This window comes from Humulus lupulus, chromosome 1 (genome assembly GCF_963169125.1).
Source record: "Humulus lupulus chromosome 1, drHumLupu1.1, whole genome shotgun sequence".
Taxonomy (NCBI): Eukaryota; Viridiplantae; Streptophyta; class Magnoliopsida; order Rosales; family Cannabaceae; genus Humulus; species Humulus lupulus.
In genome coordinates this window covers 25,339,935-25,359,170 of record NC_084793.1, presented here as the reverse complement: position 1 = coordinate 25,359,170, position 19,236 = coordinate 25,339,935, and the positions used below count along the sequence as shown (strand labels likewise).

At 32.9% G+C, this 19,236-nt stretch overlaps 1 protein-coding gene across 1 annotated transcript; it reads left to right on the top strand.

Annotated features, from left to right (window-relative positions):
* The first annotated feature begins 17,536 nt into the window (after window positions 1-17,536).
* On the top strand, window positions 17,537-18,776 carry LOC133818945 (uncharacterized). Its single transcript, XM_062252105.1, has 5 exons — window positions 17,537-17,779; window positions 17,911-17,998; window positions 18,136-18,209; window positions 18,295-18,351; window positions 18,449-18,776. Exons 1-5 carry the CDS (start codon window positions 17,672-17,674, stop codon window positions 18,551-18,553), a joined length of 432 nt encoding a protein of 143 aa, XP_062108089.1. The 5' UTR covers window positions 17,537-17,671; the 3' UTR covers window positions 18,554-18,776.
* Window positions 18,777-19,236: the final 460 nt, after the last annotated feature.

The following is a 19,236-nucleotide window of genomic DNA, read 5'->3' as shown; positions in this document are numbered from 1 at the left end:
ACTTCGTATTTACACTTTTGCCATTCCGTATTTTTATCTAAAAAATTCCATATTTTTGTAATGTACCGTATTTTTCATATTTTTTTATACTTTTAGTACATTTGTGTAGATTTCCCTTTAATTAATGGTACATGTGTAATTATTATATATTTTTAATATACATGTATCAGATAAATATTTTATTTTATTTTATGTTTTGATTTTAGTTTTATTTTTTCTTCTCTAGTAACGTATTCTTATTTCTTCTAACAAAATGAGACCTAATGACACTGCATAGAAATACTTAATTATCACTTTGACAGATTAATCATATTGCTCCAGCAATATAAAGCAAGGAAAAACTGAGATTTTGGATATAATGATTTCGATCCAATACACAGTGCCATGAAATAAATGATATGATTGAATTAAATAAAGAGAATTAAAGTATTAAAAGAATGAAGCACTGATACTAGGTGATACTGGGAAGATAACTAAAAAAAAAATTAGAGTTTCTTATCAATTTTTCCTGAAAATATTAAAAGTAAAAAACAATTACCACCCAATAATTTTTCTATATGTATATATATAAAATAAATTTATATAGCCTTACAACTCAAGGGAACAAGTGCATTGAAACTAAAATATAGGACATGAAGAAGAATAAAATAAAATGATTATCATCACCCAAACCCAACTAGGATTAAAAGAACATATAATATAAGACACAACACATTAACACCATATATAGATGGCTTATTAGGATTTTTTGCCCCGAACTATTACCAATCCAAATCATGTCCCCTGAATTTTTCAACTTTTTAAAAATTTCTCCTGAATTATTCACGTTACTGAAATGTGGGACTTCCGTCCAATTTCGCTAACGGAATGGTGATGTGACAGTTTAGTAGCCGATGTGATATTGCCATGTCAATGCCTCATTTATAATATAAAAAATAAACATGATTTTTGCCCCTGAACTATTACCATTACAAAATTGTGCTCCCTGAATTTTAAAAATTTAAAATTAAACAATATTTTGAATATTAAAAAAAAAAAGGAAAAAAAACCATTAAAAGAAAAAAAAAATTGATGGTGACAAAAGATTAGGCATGCGTCAGAATGAGCTCAAAGTTGGTTGGGTAGTGACATCGTCGATAGACTGGGCTCATGTGGGTCCCGCCGACTTTCAGCTTTGGTGTCGCCTATGTCGTTTTAAGTTTTTATTTTGTATGATTTTATTTAATTTAAATTAATTTTTAGTTTAATGATTTTTATATTTTCTTTTTAATATTAAAAATATTGTTTAAATTTTAAATTTTAGAATTCGATGGGCATAATTTGGTAACAGTAAAAGTTTGGGGGGTAATCTATTTTTTTAATTATACACGTGGCAATCCACATCAGTAGTCGAGTGTCGCCATATCACCATTTTGTTAGCAAAATTGGACGGAAGTCCCACATTTCAGTAACGTGAATAGTTCAGGAAGAATTTTTAACAAGCCAAAAAATCTAGGGGGCACGATTTGATAGTGGTAATAGTTCGGGGGAAAAAATCATAATAAGCCTATATAGATTATGGTGTAATATAAATTGCAGTGTATACTTTTTGGAGTTGTTCCTTCAACTTATCAATTACTAAAAGGTATCTTTCATTCATTCACATGCGGTCGCTCACAATTGAAGGTGGTTAAAAAACAAAGATCACACAAGACTATATATTTTTGAACCAAAATGTTAGTTACTATGGACTAATTCGGATATATATATATCATATTTTTTTAATATGTATAATTAGTTTGATAGTGGGAATGGTTGCTACCACATCAGTAAAACAAAATATTTATTTTAGAGGTAAGTATCAAGTTAAAAACACACATGCCAAATATTATTCGTATACAAGTAACAGGTTCCCATGAAATCAGAAACTCAGAAAAATGAGAATTTTTTTTTGAGTAAAGAAAAATGATAATTGATTATTCTGACATGTGTGTTTAATCTCTAAGGAGCTTGTTACCTATGTTATTGCAAATATAGGTAACTACTTATCATGATCCGAAACTTAGAAAAATGATAATTAACTACTCTGTCACATGTGTTTAATATCAGGGTATCTGGTTATTCATGTTACTACAAATATGAGTGGTCAATTACCTAAGTTACTATAAAGTAACCAGTAACCATACCAACTGATACTAAGAAGAAAGCAAAATTATCGACGTAGAGGTAACCAACTACTACCTTCAAAAGAGTTTTTTTTTTTTTCTAAGTTATTTTTGTTGGGGTTAGTTAATCAAAGTTGCTTCAACAAAAAATGTAAAAATTGTAAGCCCACCTGATAAGTCTCATTCCAATACATATATAAGAAATAACACAAAAAAAAAAAAAAAAACATAACCACACACACACATATATATATATATATATATAAACTAAAGTATATATCCCAATCTCTCTCTCTCTCTCTCAATTTGCATACATATGAATTATGATATTAGTGGACTCACTTGGTAAAAAAATTTGAAGATTATACATATATATTTATAAAGTATTTGTTGTTGAGATTGGTTAAGTTGTTTATATAACGTGGTGTAAAACATTTAACGGTTTTCACTCAAGTTGAAGTGAAAATATGAATTTTTATTGTAGACATTAATAATTAATTTTTATGAGTCTAAAGTGATGCAATGAGATATCTAAGCTTACCCTAAAAGTTTGGAATCATTTAGAGGTGCTTAATGGTGATTTTGGACACCCTAGGTAGTGGGGAGGTGGCATGTCGCCACAAAACTTAAAACCAAATCCAAGATAGAGGGACAAGCAACATGTCACCTGTCTCAGGATTTTGGTTATGTATTTTAGTTCAAAAATAATGTGTTTAAAAACTCTAATCCTATTAGTTAAGCCTAATGATAGTGCTTATGCTATAAAATAGGTCATTTAGAATTGTATTAGAGCTATAACTGATTCTAGTTATGACTCAGTAGGTTAGTTAAAATCTGTCGAATTGTACAAATTGCTTTTCTGATTGTAACCAATTCAGTTGTAACAAACTCTTCTTCTTCGAAGCTTCTTGAACTGATCTTTTAATATATATACTGTTTTATTCAATGAAATCAGATGCTACAACATTTTTCAAATCTCTCTCTCTCTCAACTGGTATCACGAACCAAAGCATTTCTTTTTCTCCCAAACTTCTTTCTAAAGCTTCTTGATTCTCTTCAATGGTGTCCTCATCAAGCACCGATCCTCATGTGAATGACTCTGCCAATGTTCGTCCTCCTCCACCTCCTGCTGCTCCGGCAAATCCTGCTCCGGTTCTTCCAACTCCAGCGGTGGTGATAATTGCTCACATCGTCGCTCTTAATCTTCGTCTCACTCACACGGACTACACCTACTGGCGTTCACAAGTTCTACCTACTATTCGTGCTCATGATCTTGAAGGCTTTCTTACTGGTGAGCGTCTCAGGCCTTCAACAACCATCGCTGATCTTGCTGATCCTACTCGTCTCATTCTGAATCCGGAGTTTAGCTCCTGGTTACGCTTGGATCAGTTCTTGATGAGCTGGCATCTCAACTCTATCTTTGAGAACATGCTCGGACATGTTGCTCGCTGCACTTATTCAGCTCAGATCTGGCGTGAGCTTGCTCAGATCTTCTTCAATACTTAAAAGGCCAGGGTTCTTCAACTTCATACACACCTTCAAATGACGAAGAAAGGAGCAACTTCGGTAGATGAATATGTTCTTAAAATGCGTTGTATTGCTGATTCCTTAATGTCTGTAGGATACATGATTAGCGATGAGGAACTCATTCTGTATATATTTGGAGGTCTTGGACTAGAGTTTGATTCAGTGGTGGTCAACCTTACTTTGCGAGAGAATGTGACTCTGCCTGAATTGCAATTCACACTTCAGAGTCACGAGATGAGGCTTGAACAACAAAATGTTGTTGCAACTGTGGATTTGCAAAATCCATCAGCAAACCTTGCTACTTCCAACAATTATGGAAGAGGTGGCCGCAGCAAAAACAACCAAGGATTCCATGGTCGTGGATACCGTGGTTGCAGTGGCCGTTATAACTCTGGTTGTGGTAATACAACTACCGCTCGCCCAATTCGCCATGTTTGTGGCAAACAAGGTCACATAGCCTTGAAGTGCTATCATCGATTTGACTTGAGTTATCAAGGAGAGAACAACTCCTCTGGAACTGAAGTTGAATCTACTGAGCCTGCTCCTCAAGCCAATCTTGCTTCCCTAGCCATAGTAGCTAACACAAATTGGAACATGGACAATGATGTTAGGAAAACTTATACATGATCTTTATTTATTTTCATGTAGATCTAACATTAAACAAGTCAATATGAGACAACCTAGAACATGTTTCTAAAATTGAATTCAAAGAGAAATAATGATAAGAATACTTACATTATATGCATCGGAATAATAGAGTCATTCCTTCTGTTTCTCTAACCCTTGTATCCATTCTGTCGCAGAGTATTACCAAGAAACTGAACCGATCTTCAATTTTTTTCACAGCCTTCCAAAGTATCCTTAGAATCACCTAGACTAGAGTGGGAAATTCTCAACACATGAGATATATACAGAGAGAAGAAGAGAAAAGAAACAATAAGACTTTGAAAATGATTTATGTTTAGAGAGAATCTAAAACCTATCAGAAACTTGTGTTTTGACTTATGTTTTCAACTCTCTCTTAACATTCCTTTTATAAACTCAATTAGGTCATTTATTTAATTAAAAAATCAATAAAATAATAGTCAATTAACATCCCTAGGTCGAAATTATCATGGGCTTTAGGCCCGTGAAATTTCTCATTTGATTATAAGCCCGTTGGACTTAAAATCAAGACCTGTATTATTTTCTATTGATTTAATTAATTAAATAATTATTTAAATTCTTTATCAAATTAATTATTTATAATTTGAACCTTGATTTAAACTTATTTATTAATTTAGATACCAATTTATCGTAATTAATAAATATGCATAATTTCTCTTTTCTTGTCAAAATTGTATAACTCTGTGAAACTATCCAAAATTGACATTGTCAACTTTGATAATTCTAATTGATAATTAAACCAATTAATTGAGACTATCTAGATGATTTTATCCAAGGTACAGTAGGGACCATGGGCCTATGAAATCAAGCTCCAATAAGTTATCATAAATCCAACAAATAAATTTACTAACTTATTAATTCCTCATGACTCCACTAAAGACTCGGAATTGCACTCTTGAATTCATAGAACGCTCTATAAGAAATATAGATACGTTATTAATTATCCATTGTTACAACCATAATTGTCACTCAATCCACTATAGACGGTCTACAATGAGATGGGACTAAAGTACCGTTTTACCCCTCGTTATATTTTATCCTTGAAACATTTAGTTCCTTGTAAATGATATTTCAGTAAACTAATATTAATTATTGACATGAGATCTCTATCATTTAGCACCTTGAACCAAACTAAAAGGAAACCATTGTTTCACTTCTACATCAGAAGCTATAGATGTTCATATCTATGATTAACACTCCCACTCAATTATACTACCGAGTTCCCAAGATGTAAGTATGTGCTAGTTCGTAGGGTAAGCTAGTAATGAACAAATAAAAGAACTCAAATAATACAATCAATTAGAATACTAACCACTCAGAATTGAGATTGAATTGACATATGGTCAACTATGTGATATAACTGTTGGGGTTTTATGCCCTAATTAAAATCCAAATTCTTTGTAACCTCATTATCAATAAAAGAATAGAAATCATTTTTTGACTTGGTTAATCACTTTGCTCACAGGTTTTATTTTCATGATTATTTGTTTAATATAAACTTCTATTAAATCCCGAGCATATAGTTAATCTTATTTATAGTGACGTAATCCCAGTGGAATATAAATATGATTATATGTTCAAAATAAGTTAGTCCTAAGATTAGTCAGTGTACAGGATTTACACTGACTTGCCAATCTACGATATGATCTACTTACACATTACAATGTTATGTTCTTTCCAGAACATTAGCAAAGTAGATAAGATCGGATGTATTTGTTACATCGGGCTGGACCGATATTGATAGTTGATAAGATAAGTAAACATACAGTTATTATCTATTCTAGTCATATCATATAGTTGACCATAGGTTAATTCAATCTCAATTTTGAGTGGTTAGTATTCTAACTGATTGTATTATTTGAGTTCTTTGACTTGTTCATTACCAGCTTACCCTACGGACTAGCCCATACTTACATCTTGGGAACTCGGTAGAATAATTGAGTGGGAATGTTAATCATAGATATGAACATCTATAGCTTCTGATGAAGAAGTGAAACAATGGTTTCCTTTTAGGTTGGTTCAGTGTGTTAAATGATAGAGATCTCATTTCAGTAATTAAATTAGTTTACTGAAATATCATTTACAAGGAACTAAGTGTTTTAAGGATAAAATACAATGAGGGACAAAACAGTATTTTAGTCCTATCTCATTGTAGACCGTCTATAGAGGATTGAGTGACAATTATGGTTGTAACAATGGATAATTAAGAGAGTATCTATATTTGTTATAGAGCGTTCTATGAATTCAAGAGTGCAATTCTAAGTCTATAGTGGAGTCACGAGGAATTAATAAGTTAGTAAATTTATTTGTTAGATTCATGATAACTTATTGGAGCTTGATTTCATAGGCCCATGGTCCCTATTGTACCTTGGATAAAATTATCTAGATAGTCTCAATTAATTGATTTAATTATCAATTAGAATTATCAAAGTTGACCAGGTCAATTTTGGATAGTTTCACAGAGTTATGTAATTTTGAGAAGAAAATAAAAATTATGGCAGATTTATTAGTTAAGATAAATTGGTATCTAAATTAATGAATAAGTTTAAATCAAGGTTCAAATTATAAATAATTAATTTGATAAATAATTTAAATAATTATTTAATTAATTAAATCAATAGAAAATAATACAGGCGTTGATTTTAAGTCTAATGGGCTTATAATCAAATGGAAAATTTCACGGGCCTAAAGCCCATGATAATTTCGACCTAGGGCTTCAAATTGGCTATTATTTTATTAATTTTTTAATTAAATTAAATGACCTAATTGAGTCTATAAAAAGAGTGCTTAGAGAGAAGTCATAAGTTGAGATTTCTAAAACGACAGATAAGTTTAATCACTGGTTTTCTGATAGTTTTAGATTCTCTCTAAACACAAGTCATTTTCTAAGCTTCTTTGTTATTTTCTCTTCTTCTCTCAGTATCTATCTCATGTGTTGAGAATTGCCCACACTAGTTTGGGTGATTCCAAGGATACATTGGAAGACTATGAAGAAATTAGAAGAACGGTTCAGTTTCTTGATAAAACTGTGCGACAGAAAGGATATAAGAGTTAGAGAAACTGAAGGAATGACTCTTTCATTCCGCTGCGTATACTGTAAGTATTCTTATCTTTGTTTCTCTTTGAATTCAATTTTAGAAACATGTTCTAGGTTATCTCATATTAATTTGTTTAATATTAGATCTACATGAAAATAAATAAATATCTTGTATAAGTTTCCTAACAACTGGCCTTAGAGCCTTTGGTAATCTTTATATTCATGAATGAACATGTTTAAAAATTAGATTATTTGATGTGTTTGAATAATTGGATGGTTTTCATGTTTTTATGAAGCATATTGATTTTATGTGATTATTAGCAATTTTTAGGTTACTTTGTTGTGTTTTCTATGCTATTAATTTTTATATATGCTTTATTTTGTATAAAACATGTTAAAAATTAATTAGAAAATGGTTTTGGTTGGAAAAATTGCTCAAAAAAAATTTGGAAATTTTTTAGCTTGGCTGCCCATGCGCGTGCGCACCTACGCGCACGCACGCGATGAACAATACCGGGTACTATTCATCTGATTTTTTAAAATAAAGAAAAAAAAATTGTGAAAATAAATTATTTATAATCAAAACCAAAAATGTCTTTTTTGTTTTATCATTTCAAATTATTTTTTAAAAAATAAGATATTTTTGTTAGTTGAGATTTAAATAATTAGATATTTTCGACAAAGATACAAATTCAAATTTAAAAATAGACTAACAACTTAATTTTAAATCTTTTAATATATTAAAATATTAGAATTAAGATATCAGATATTTAAGATATTTTCTTTTAAATTCTTGATATTTTTATTAAATCTTTATTTGAAAATATAAATATCTTTTTTATTCTATAGTTTTTAATGTTTGAATTATTTGAAATTTGAATATTGTTAGTTAGATATTTTTATAGATATTTGAATTTGATTAACTATTTTAAGATATTTTAGGGTTGTTATAACTATTAATATTTTATTTTTTCTAAATGGTTAAAATATTTGCTTATAATTGTAACAACACAAGATATTTTTGAAAACCAGTTAAGATTTTGATTTTAAAATTTAAAATTGGTTAAATTTTGAAAAATATCATTTTTTGAGCCAATTAATAAAATATTTTTTTAATAAATGGGATTTAAATGAACTTTGGTTAATTGTTGATAAATCCTATTTAAATTAAATTAATATATTTTTTTAAATTAACCTAAACCAAGTTCATTATTGATAAATGAAATTTAAATTAACTATTGTTAATTGTTGATAAATTTCATTTAAATCGACTTATTTCTGTAAAAATTTAATTAATTTGAATTTTTTGATAAATTCTAGATAATTAATTGTGGTATTTTTGTAAATGAAATAAATTGTGGTATTTTTGCATAAATTCATAGAATTGCTCATATAGTAACATGATTAGGACCATCCAATTATAACATGTCTATTTGCACTATATGTGGTATTTTTGTAATTGGGCTTAGATGCATATAGTGGCCCATATGATTGTTAGATATATGATTTTTGCCAAATAAAATATTCATAAAATAATAGGTTTTATTTGGGCCCATTAGAAAATATAAAGTTTAAAGTGAAAATTACATTTTATATGGGTTTTTTAATAAAGTTTTAGAAAATATGGCTTTTTTTTTACAAGTATTATTTTATGGCTTTTTAAAACTTGTATTCCCTTTTATGGGATTTTTTTCCCATATTTTTGTAAAAAAATCATTATTATGCCATATTTTTGTAAAAAATCATTATTATGCCATATTTTTCTTCCCATAATTACCATATAAACTAAGAAAAATTTAATTACCATATTTTTGCATATTAAGGGCTAAAAAGCCATATTTATGAAAAAATTTCAAATTTAAATTCTTCTCTTGTGGGTGATTCCACTTGTGAAGTCTCATTTGCTTTGCATGACTATAGTGAGCCTAATCAATTAATAACAATTAATAAAACGAACGTTTAAATTCCTGTCTTTTGGACCTTATATGGAATATAGTGGGCCTTTGTAGTGGGAACGCCATACTGGACTCAGCCCTCCTCCATACAAGCCCAATTGTTAAGGCCCATTTACCTTAGTTGGACTTAATTGTATAGGTTCATTGTATTAGTTAAATCTAAATATTGATTAGCAACAAATTAATTCTAAATTAATTGAATTTGTTTCAATGTGACACTTTAGAATTAATAGGAAATTATAGGACTTTGGTTTAAAAAATTTTAATCTGTTTAATTTTTTTTTTGGAAAACCATAGTCATTAATTTTCTAAAAAATCAATAATAAAAAAAACTATTTTTAATTTAATAATGAACTTATTTTAAGAATTTTATTCGATCTCCACTGTTGGTTTAACATAGTCAATAGCTTAATGAGGCCTCGAGATGCTTTGATTCATCCCCCTACGGAAGATGCTCATTAGTTATTTTGACAATGTTAGATCTCGAAAGATAGATACTTATAGGTCAAATTCTACTAGACTCACCCCTACGGTGACTACTAGGACTAAATCTATGATTATCGAAACCGTGGGTCTAGCTCATAAAATAAGAGATTTTGTTTTCTTATTTTGATCGAATAGTAGGTTGTTAATAGTGGTGTCCATTATTAAATGAGTTTACAACTCTATTTAACTAGTGTTTTTTTTTTACTCTTGCCAACTGGGGAAAGTATATCATAGATTAGTTTAAAACCTAAAGAAATAGAGATATGATTGTTTTTGGTATTTTTTTCTCATATCTTACATATTTTTGGTATATGCTGTGCTATTTCTTGAAATTTGTGTGAATAGAAGTTTTATTGAGCAAATGTGATTGATTTCTATTTTATTGGTAATTTGTAGTTTAATTATGGATGTGTCTACTCCCATCCTTTCTCAACTTTCGATGGAGAAACTCACTGGAGAAAATTTTCTTAATTGGAAGCAGAATATCAACATAAAGTTGATTGGTGACAACTCCGAGTTCGTCATGATTGAGGAATCCCCAGAACGAGCATTGTGTCCGCACGTTCGTGATGGCACCGTCAATGCTCGTGATGGCACCGTAAATGCTTGGATATCACCGTCTCCACACCTACGTGATGACACTGTGAATACTCGGATGGCACTGTGTCTGCACGTTTGTAATCAACTCAACTATGGTTCGACGCATCTCATGAACGAGCTTCAAATTTTTGAGCCTATCGTGGGTGGACCTAGTAAAGGAGGAGAAAATAAGACTACTACTGTTGCTGCTGATCCAGCTAAGGCTGAAGCTAACCAAGCTTCGTCTTCGAAAGCTGGAAACAAGAGGAAGAATGGACAAAACAACAACCCCAAGCCTGCAAAGGCTGCAAAGACAAGTGCACAGACACCTAAGGGGAAGAACAAGAAAAACAAGAAAGGTAAAGATAAGTGCTTTCACTGCAAAGAGAATGGGCATTGGAAACGAGATTGCCCCAAGTTTCTAGCAGCAAAAAACAAATGTAATGATTATAGTTCATTTATCTTAGAAACATGTGTTTTAGAGAATGATAAATCCATTTGGATTATTGATTTTAGATCTACCAACCATGTTTGCAACTCTTTACAGCTTCTTGAATCGTGGGAGGAAGTGGACGAAGGTGGCTTAAAGCTTAGAGTTGGGAACAGAGCGTTCGTTGCTGTCCAAGCTAGAGGAAGAGCTCGTCTGAAGTTCAGAAATAAATTTTTAATTTTAAATGATGTATTTTTTATTCCGGATTTTAGTAGAAATTTAATTTAAATTTCCATGTTGCAATTAGAATAATTTGTTATGACTTTGACAAGTTCGAATATATCTATTTCTATCAATGGATCACAATTGTGTATTGCATGTTTGGAAAATGGGCTTTATATTCTGCGACCTAATGAACCCCTCGCTCTTAATAATGATTTATTCAAAGTAGCTAAACTTAGGACCAATAAACGTCAAAAGACCGATAACGATAATATGACGTATTTATGGCACTTGAGACAAGGTAACATTGTCTATGATAGGATTCAAAGACTTACAAAGGACGGACCTTTGAGGGAACTCACCTTAGGTGAATTACCTGTATGTGAATCTTGTCTAGAAGGCAAACTGACCAAGCGTCCATTCTCTGCAAAGGGTGATAGGGCCAAAGAACCACTTGGACATTTTCATTCAGATGTTTGTGGACCTTTGAATGTACAAGCCAGGGGTGGTTTTGAGTATTTCATCACTTTCATTGACGATTACTCTAGATACTCATGTCTTTACCTAATGCATAGGAAATCAGAAAACATTTTCAAAGTTTCAAGAATTCTTAGCAATGGCTCAGAACCAATTAGGTAAAACGTTGGGGTGGAGAATATTTGGATATGCAATTCCAAGATCATTTAACTGAACTTGGGATTTTATCACAACAAAATGGTGTAGCAGAACGCCGGAACATAACTTTATTGGAAATGGTTAGATGCATGCTTAGTTACTCAACTCTACCAACTTCGTTATGGGGACATGCAATTGAAATCGCGAACGACATTCTCAACGTCGTGCCATCTAAATCAATCCCCAAAACACCTTTAGAACGTTGGAATGGTCGTGAACCTAGTTTACGCCATTATAGAATCTAGGGGTGTCCCGCTCACGTCCTGAGGAAAAAGGAAGGAAAGCTAGAACCGCGAACTGAAGTTTGCATGTTTGTTGGCTATCCTAAAGGTACTCGGGGTGGACTTTTCTATAGTCATTCAGAAAAGAAAGTGTTTACTTCTACAAATGCTACTTTTATGGAAAATGACTATGTCCAAAACTTCAAACCTCGCAGCGAAGTAGTTTTAGAGGAGATGGTTAAAGATTTGACTCCAACCAATGTTCCATCGTCATCAACGCGAGTTGATGATGGAATTTCCACTCTTCATGTCCAACCGACGTAAGTCGATTTAAATGAAGAAAGTACCATTGTTCCTGAGCAAACAGTCACAGAGCCTCGTCGTAGTGGGAGGGTTTCTAGGAACCCAGTTCGCTATGGTTTGAATGGTGAAACCAATATGGTTGTTGGTGACACTAGTGATGATGATCCGTTGTCTTTCCAACAGGCAATGGCTAGCCCTGAAAAGGAACTATGGCTCGAAGGCATGAAATAGGAAATTGAGTCCATGTACTCGAATTCCATCTGGGATCTTATGGAAGCACCTAGTGACTTTCGGGCCATTGGGTGCAAGTGGATCTACAAAAAGAAACGAGGTGTTGATGGAAATATCAAGACTTATAAAGCTCGATTAGTGGCAAAGGGTTATACCCAAAGAGAAGGCGTGGGCTATGAGGAAACTTTTAGTCCGGCAGCCATGCTCAAATCCATTCGCATCCTCCTATCCATAGCAGCCACTCTCGACTATGAGATCTAGAAAATGGACGTCAAGACAAATTTTCTTAATGGAAAGCTTGACGAAGTCATTTATATGGATCAGTCAGAATGATTTAAAGTAACTGGACAAGAAGGAAAAGTTTGCAAGTTGAATAGGTCCATCTATGGACTTAAGCAAGCTTCTCGTTCCTGGAATCTTAGATTTGATGAAATATTCAAAACCTATGACTTTGAACAAAATATTGATGAGCCCTGTGTTTACCAATTGAAGGCAAATTAAATAGTGGTATTCATGGTTCTTTATGTAAATGATATCTTACTCATTGGAAACAATGTTAAGAAATTATTAGATGTGAAGAATTGGCTGAGTACTCAATTCCAGATGAAGGATTTGGGTGAAACAAGTTATGTTCTATGTATTCAGATCATTAGGGATAGAAAGAACAAACTCTTAGCTCTATCTCAAGCAACTTACATTGACAAAGTGCTTGAACATTTCTCAATGACAAATTCCAAGAAAGGGCGTCTACCGTCCCTCCATGGAATTCATCTTTCAAAGCAGCAGTCTCCCAAGACTCCTGAAGAGGAAGATGCAATGAGAAAAGTTCCTTACACATCTGCAGTTGGAAGTCTGATGTATGCCATCTTGTGTACTAGACTAGATATCTACTATGCAGTGGGAGAAGTGAGCAGGTATCAGTCAAACCTAGGATCGGAACATTGGATAGCAGTTAAGCACATCCTGAAGTATTTGAGACAGACTAGGGATTATATGTTAGTCTACAAGGGTGGTGTTCTGAACCCTGTAGGCTACACCGATTCAGATTTTCAGACTGATGTCGATGACAAGAAGTTTACTTCTGGAATTGTGTTTACTCTTGGGGGTGGAGCTATGATTTAGAGAAGCGTAAAGCAGTCTGCAATCTCAGATTCCAGCATGGAGGCTGAGTACATAGCCGCGTAAGAAGAAGCTAAGGAAATAGTCTGGCTAAAGAAGTTCTATTCGGATATTGGTGTTATTCTAGAAATGGATAAACTGCTTGTGTTGTTTTGTGACAATACATGAGCGATAGCCAACTCGAAAGAACCTCGAAGTCACAAGAGGAGTAAGCATATATAAAGGAAGTATAACATTATTCGAGAATATGTGGCCAGGGGAGATGTGAAGGTTATGAAGATTGCATCTGAAGACAATCTTGCGGATCCGTTTACAAAGACACTACCAGAAGCTACATTTGATAAGCATATCAAGGAAATGGGATTAGTAGAATTAAGACATTAGTTTCAATTAGTGCAAGTGGGAGGTTGTTGGGGTTTTATGCCCTAATTAAAACCCAAATTCATTGTAATCTTATTATCAATAAAAGAATAGAAATCATTTTTTGACTTGGTCAATCACTTTCCTCACATGTTTTATTTTCATGATTATTTGTTTAATATAAACTTCTATTGAATCCCGAGCATATAGCTAATCTTATTTATAGTGACGTAATCACAGTGGAATATAAATATGATTATATGTTCAAAATAAGTTAGTCCTAAGATTAGTCAGTGCACATGATTTACATTGACTTGCCAATCTACGATATGATCTACTTACACAGTACAGTATTATGTTCTTTCCAAAATATTAGCAAAGTAGATAAGATCGGATGTATTTGTTACATCAGACTGGATCGATATTGATAGTTGATAAGATAAGTAAACATATCGTTATTATCTATTCTAGTCATATCATATGGTTGACTATAGGTCAATTCAATCTCAATTCTGAGTGGTTAGTATTCTAACTGATTGTATTATTTGAGTTCTTTGACTTGTTCGTTACCAGCTTACCCTACGGACTAGCCCATACTTACATCTTGGGAACTTGGTAGTATAATTGAGTGGGAGTGTTAATCATAGATATGAACATCTATAGCTTCTGATGAAGAAGTGAAACGATGGTTTCCTTTTAGTTTGGTTCAAGGTGTTAAATTATAGAGATCTCATTTCAGTAATTAAATTAGTTTACTGAAATATCATTTACAAGGAACTAAGTGTTTTAAGGATAAAGTTCAATGAGGGGTAAAACAGTATTTTAGTCATATCTTATTGTAGACCGTCTATAGAGGATTGAGTGACAATTATGGTTGTAACAATTGATAATTAATAGCGTATCTATATTTGTTATAAAGCGTTCTATGAATTCAAGAGTGCAATTCCGAGTATATAGTGGAGTCACGAGGAATTAATAAGTTAGTAAATTTATTTGTTAGATTTATGATAACTTATTGGAGCTTGATTTCATAGGCCCATGGTCCTCATTGTACCTTGGATAAAATCATTTAGATAGTCTCAATTAATTGATTTAATTATCAATTAGAATTATCAAAGTTGATCAGGTCAATTTTGGATAGTTTCACAGAGTTATGTAATTTTGAGAAGAAAAGAGAAATTATGGCAGATTTATTAGTTAAGATAAATTGGTATCTAAATTAATGAATAAGTTTAAATCAAGGTTCAAATTATAAATAATTAATTTGATAAATGATTTAAATAATTATTTAATTAATTAAATCAATAGAAAATAATACAGGCCTTGATTTTAAGTCTAATTGTCTTATAATCAAATGAGAAATTTCACGGGCCTAAAGCTCATAATAATTTCGACCTAGGGCTTCAAATTGACTATTATTTTATTGATTTTTAATTAAATTAAATGGCCTAATTGAGTCTATAAAAAGAGTGCTTAGAGAGAAGTCATAAGTTGAGATTTCTAAGACGACAGATAAGTTCAATCACTAGTTTTATGATAGTTTTAGATTCTCCCTAGACACAAGTTATTTTCCAAGCCTCTTTGTTATTTTCTCTTCTTCTCTCTGTATCTATCTCATGTGTTGAGAATTGTCCACACTAGTCTAGGTGATTCTAAGGGTACATTGGAAGACTGTGAATAAATTAGAAGAACGGTTCAGTTTCTTGATAATACTCTGCGACAGAAAGAATACAAGAGTTAGAGAAACTGAATGAATGACTCTTTCATTCCGTTGCGTATACTGTAAGTATTCTTATCTTTGTTTATATTTGAATTCAATTTTAGAAACATGTTCTAGGTTATCTCATATTAATTTGTTTAATATTAGATCTACATGAAAATAAATAAAGATCATGTATAAGTTTCCTAACAATGACTAGAATAGATAATAACGATAAGTTTACTTATCCTATTTACTGTCAATATCGGTCCAGTCCGATGTAACAAATACTTCCGATCTTATCTAGTTTGCTAATGTTCTGGAAAGAACATAACACTGCAATGTGTAAGTAGATAACATTGTAGATTGGCAAGTCAATGTAAATCATGTGCACTGACTAATCTTAGGACTAACTTATTTTGAACATATAATCATATTTATATTCCATTGTGATTACGTCACTATAAATACAATTAGTTATATGCTCGATGTTATCCCTGTTTTCCCCCGGACACGTGATACGGTACATTAGGTCCATGGGCTATTTTAAGTGATCCAAGGCCCAAACTGAGCCCAATGGACGGGGAAGGAATAAGTCCTGGTGGCCCAATTACCAGTAAGCCCAGCATTGTCCACTGGGCGCCCCCACACAAGGGAACCGGGACCATGCTGTGGGCTCGATTTGTCTTCCCGGACCCAACCTAATGCATCATCTGGGATGCGATTAAGGGTGATGAACTCAAGTCTAAGAATGGACCGGGACGATAGCGGATGAACCCAAGCTCTGGTAAACGAGCCAGGGTCCTGGTAAATGAACCTGGACCAGGCGTCCGGGTTGGGCAGGATAGACTAATGTTGCTATGTGCAGAGGAAACTTCTCTTATTCTTCGTCGCCCACTGGATATAGTCAATCTAGTGGCACACCAACTGTTCGAGGAAATTACTGGAATCCTTTTGCTGTTGGGAGAGGTAATTCTGACAATCGTTTTCCCAAATCTGGAGCTTCTCCTACCTTCTCGCCCTCTCCAACAGGTCGTGGTATCTGTTTCTTAATAGCAACTTGTGAGGAAAAGATTGCTGGCTTAGTAGTGGTAGCAATCTCAAAGAATTCTGATACTAGAATGGAAACACTGACTTCTAGGAGCAGTGCAGGTTCTGCTATGGAAAGTGAACGTATAGCCATCAAGTTGGCAATGGATTGGGCAACAAGGAAAGCGTGGAAATCAATTGCCATGCTATCAGATGCTAAAATTGCAGTGCAGGCTCTGAACAAGAAGCAAACACCACCGGATTGGAAGACATGGACTGTGTTTTATGAAATTTTATCTTTGATTAATAGTTTCGATTGTTGTAGCTTTAGTTTCATTAATCATGAAAACAGTCCTCCTGGGGTTCCCATGAGTCTCTTTTAATCAATGAACTTTTGTTCCTTAAAAAAAAAAAAACTATGTTATGCTTTGTTACACGGTGTTGTACATCCTAAGGAAATTTTGAGTTCGAATATGAGATCTTCACTTCAGTTTTCGACTATTAATGTATTACGTCAAACTCTCGCATAATTCTTTCTGAATTGATGTATCATATATAAAGTTGACGAAACCTCATCCACTCTCATTGGTACCTCAAAACCAATTGAAATGAGAATGGTATTAGCACCACAAGAATTTTTTTTAACTTAAAATAAAAAAAAAACTTTGGTTTTGAGTGAAATATAATTATCTTATCCTTACACTATTATTGTTATTATTAACATGGACCACACCACAAAACTAGATACCAACGAACCAGTCATGGACACAAATTTGTGTGGTTTCGAGGGCTCTTAAGCACACCACATCACACATAACCATCCACTAGAAACCTCTAGAACATTCCTCTGAACCATGTCACGTACTAGTACCATGCTCTCATTTTAATAAACCAAACATTATATATAATCACTTCATAATTAACAAGACTATTGATTATATAGTTATATTTGTTTTTTGACGACCATATTCGCCGGCGGCAACTGGCGATGTCGGAAGCCAGAGGAGGAGGCGGCTCCTGCTATTATTCTGTTCTGGGAATATGCAAACAGGCCACTGCCTCTGAAATTCGTGACGCTTATCGTACACTTGCTCTGGTAATATTTTTTTTATATATATATATTTATACACATATGATTTCGACATCTGGATTCATTTATTTTCTCACACAGTCTAATGGGCACTCAATTTTTTTTACCTTTGTTGTATGTTTTATATGTTTATGTAGAAATGGCATCCAGATAGGTGGACGAAGGACCCAAAAGTTGCAGGAGAAGCCAAGAAGAGATTTCAGACCATTCAAGAAGCCTATTCAGGTACACTATATTAATAATAACAACACCTCAATTCGTGACATTGAAAAAAATGTCAATGATCACCGATTACTTAATAATAGTACGATGAATAATGTTATAACACATGGGGTTAATTTTGATCGAGTTCAATTTTACAGTCTTATCAGATAAAGGAAAAAGAGCCATATACGACGCCGGATTGTTTGGGTTCCTTGAAGACGACGATGACCAAGTCAGTGAATTATATACCTTTCCTTTTTTTCTTTTTCTTTTTGAAAATGTCCTTGTTTGGATACTGAGAAAGTTTTGGAAAGCAGGGGTTTTGTGATTTCATGCAAGAAATGGTTTTCTTGATGCAGAGCGAGAAAAGTCAGGTAAATTTTGATTATTATATTGATTCATCCCATTGACTAATCAAGTTTTGCAGTTAATTGGTTTGAGCTAATTTATGTTGTGTTGTGTTTTTTGTAGGAGAAGAATAGCTTGGAAGATCTTAAGGGGTTGATAGTGAATATGATAAATGAGACTGACTACAATTCTGCAAGTTCCAGGAAGAAGATTCGTATGTGTATCTAGTTAAAACTATATTATAATTGTTACTGTTAGTCTCATCTAATAATATGGTGATTACATGTAATATATATTTTTTGACAAAGTAATTACATGTAATATTAGCACAAGAAGTGTGCTTCTTTCATTATAAGATTTTATACTTAAGTGCTGAGATTCTATGGTTTTGGTCCCCTCCCTTGGGTGGATTCTCATGATTTTCTTCAAGAAGGGTCACTTTCTGGTTGTATATCGAACTTGCAAGTTGTGGTCTACAAATACTTACAACTAGAGCTGTAAATGTGGGCCGCCCGACCCGGCCCACATTTTTCGTGCCTCCGGTAAATTCGGGCTGGGCCGGGCCGGGCCCATATTCAATTCGTGCTGTGCTTGTGCCGGTCCATTTTTGAAAGAGTAGGCCCAGCACGGCCTATGTCGTGCCGTGCTCGTGCCGTATCGGGTCGGCCCACTTTCTATATTCGGGCCCAAATTTGGGCCCACTTTTTTTTTGCTAAAAAATGTGAGGATGGAGAATTGAACCCTCCACCTCCTCTTTAACCATCAATGGACTTACCACCAAACCAAATATATTTCTTTGTTTAAATTATAATTTTGGATATTTTTATATACTTTTTAACAATATTTTACACAAAATTATATCAAAGATAATTATTAGAATTTTAATACATACTAATAAATGCTAAAAATTT

Excerpts from the sequence above, each read along its gene's own strand:
- LOC133818945 (XM_062252105.1), top strand. The coding sequence starts at position 17,672 with ATGTCGGAAGCCAGAGGAGGAGGCGGCTCCTGCTATTATTCTGTTCTG. Across the intron at positions 17,780-17,910 it reads CTTATCGTACACTTGCTCTG|AAATGGCATCCAGATAGGTG; the intron begins GTAATATTTTTT and ends ATGTTTATGTAG. Across the intron at positions 18,210-18,294 it reads TTGAAGACGACGATGACCAA|GGGTTTTGTGATTTCATGCA; the intron begins GTCAGTGAATTA and ends TTTGGAAAGCAG.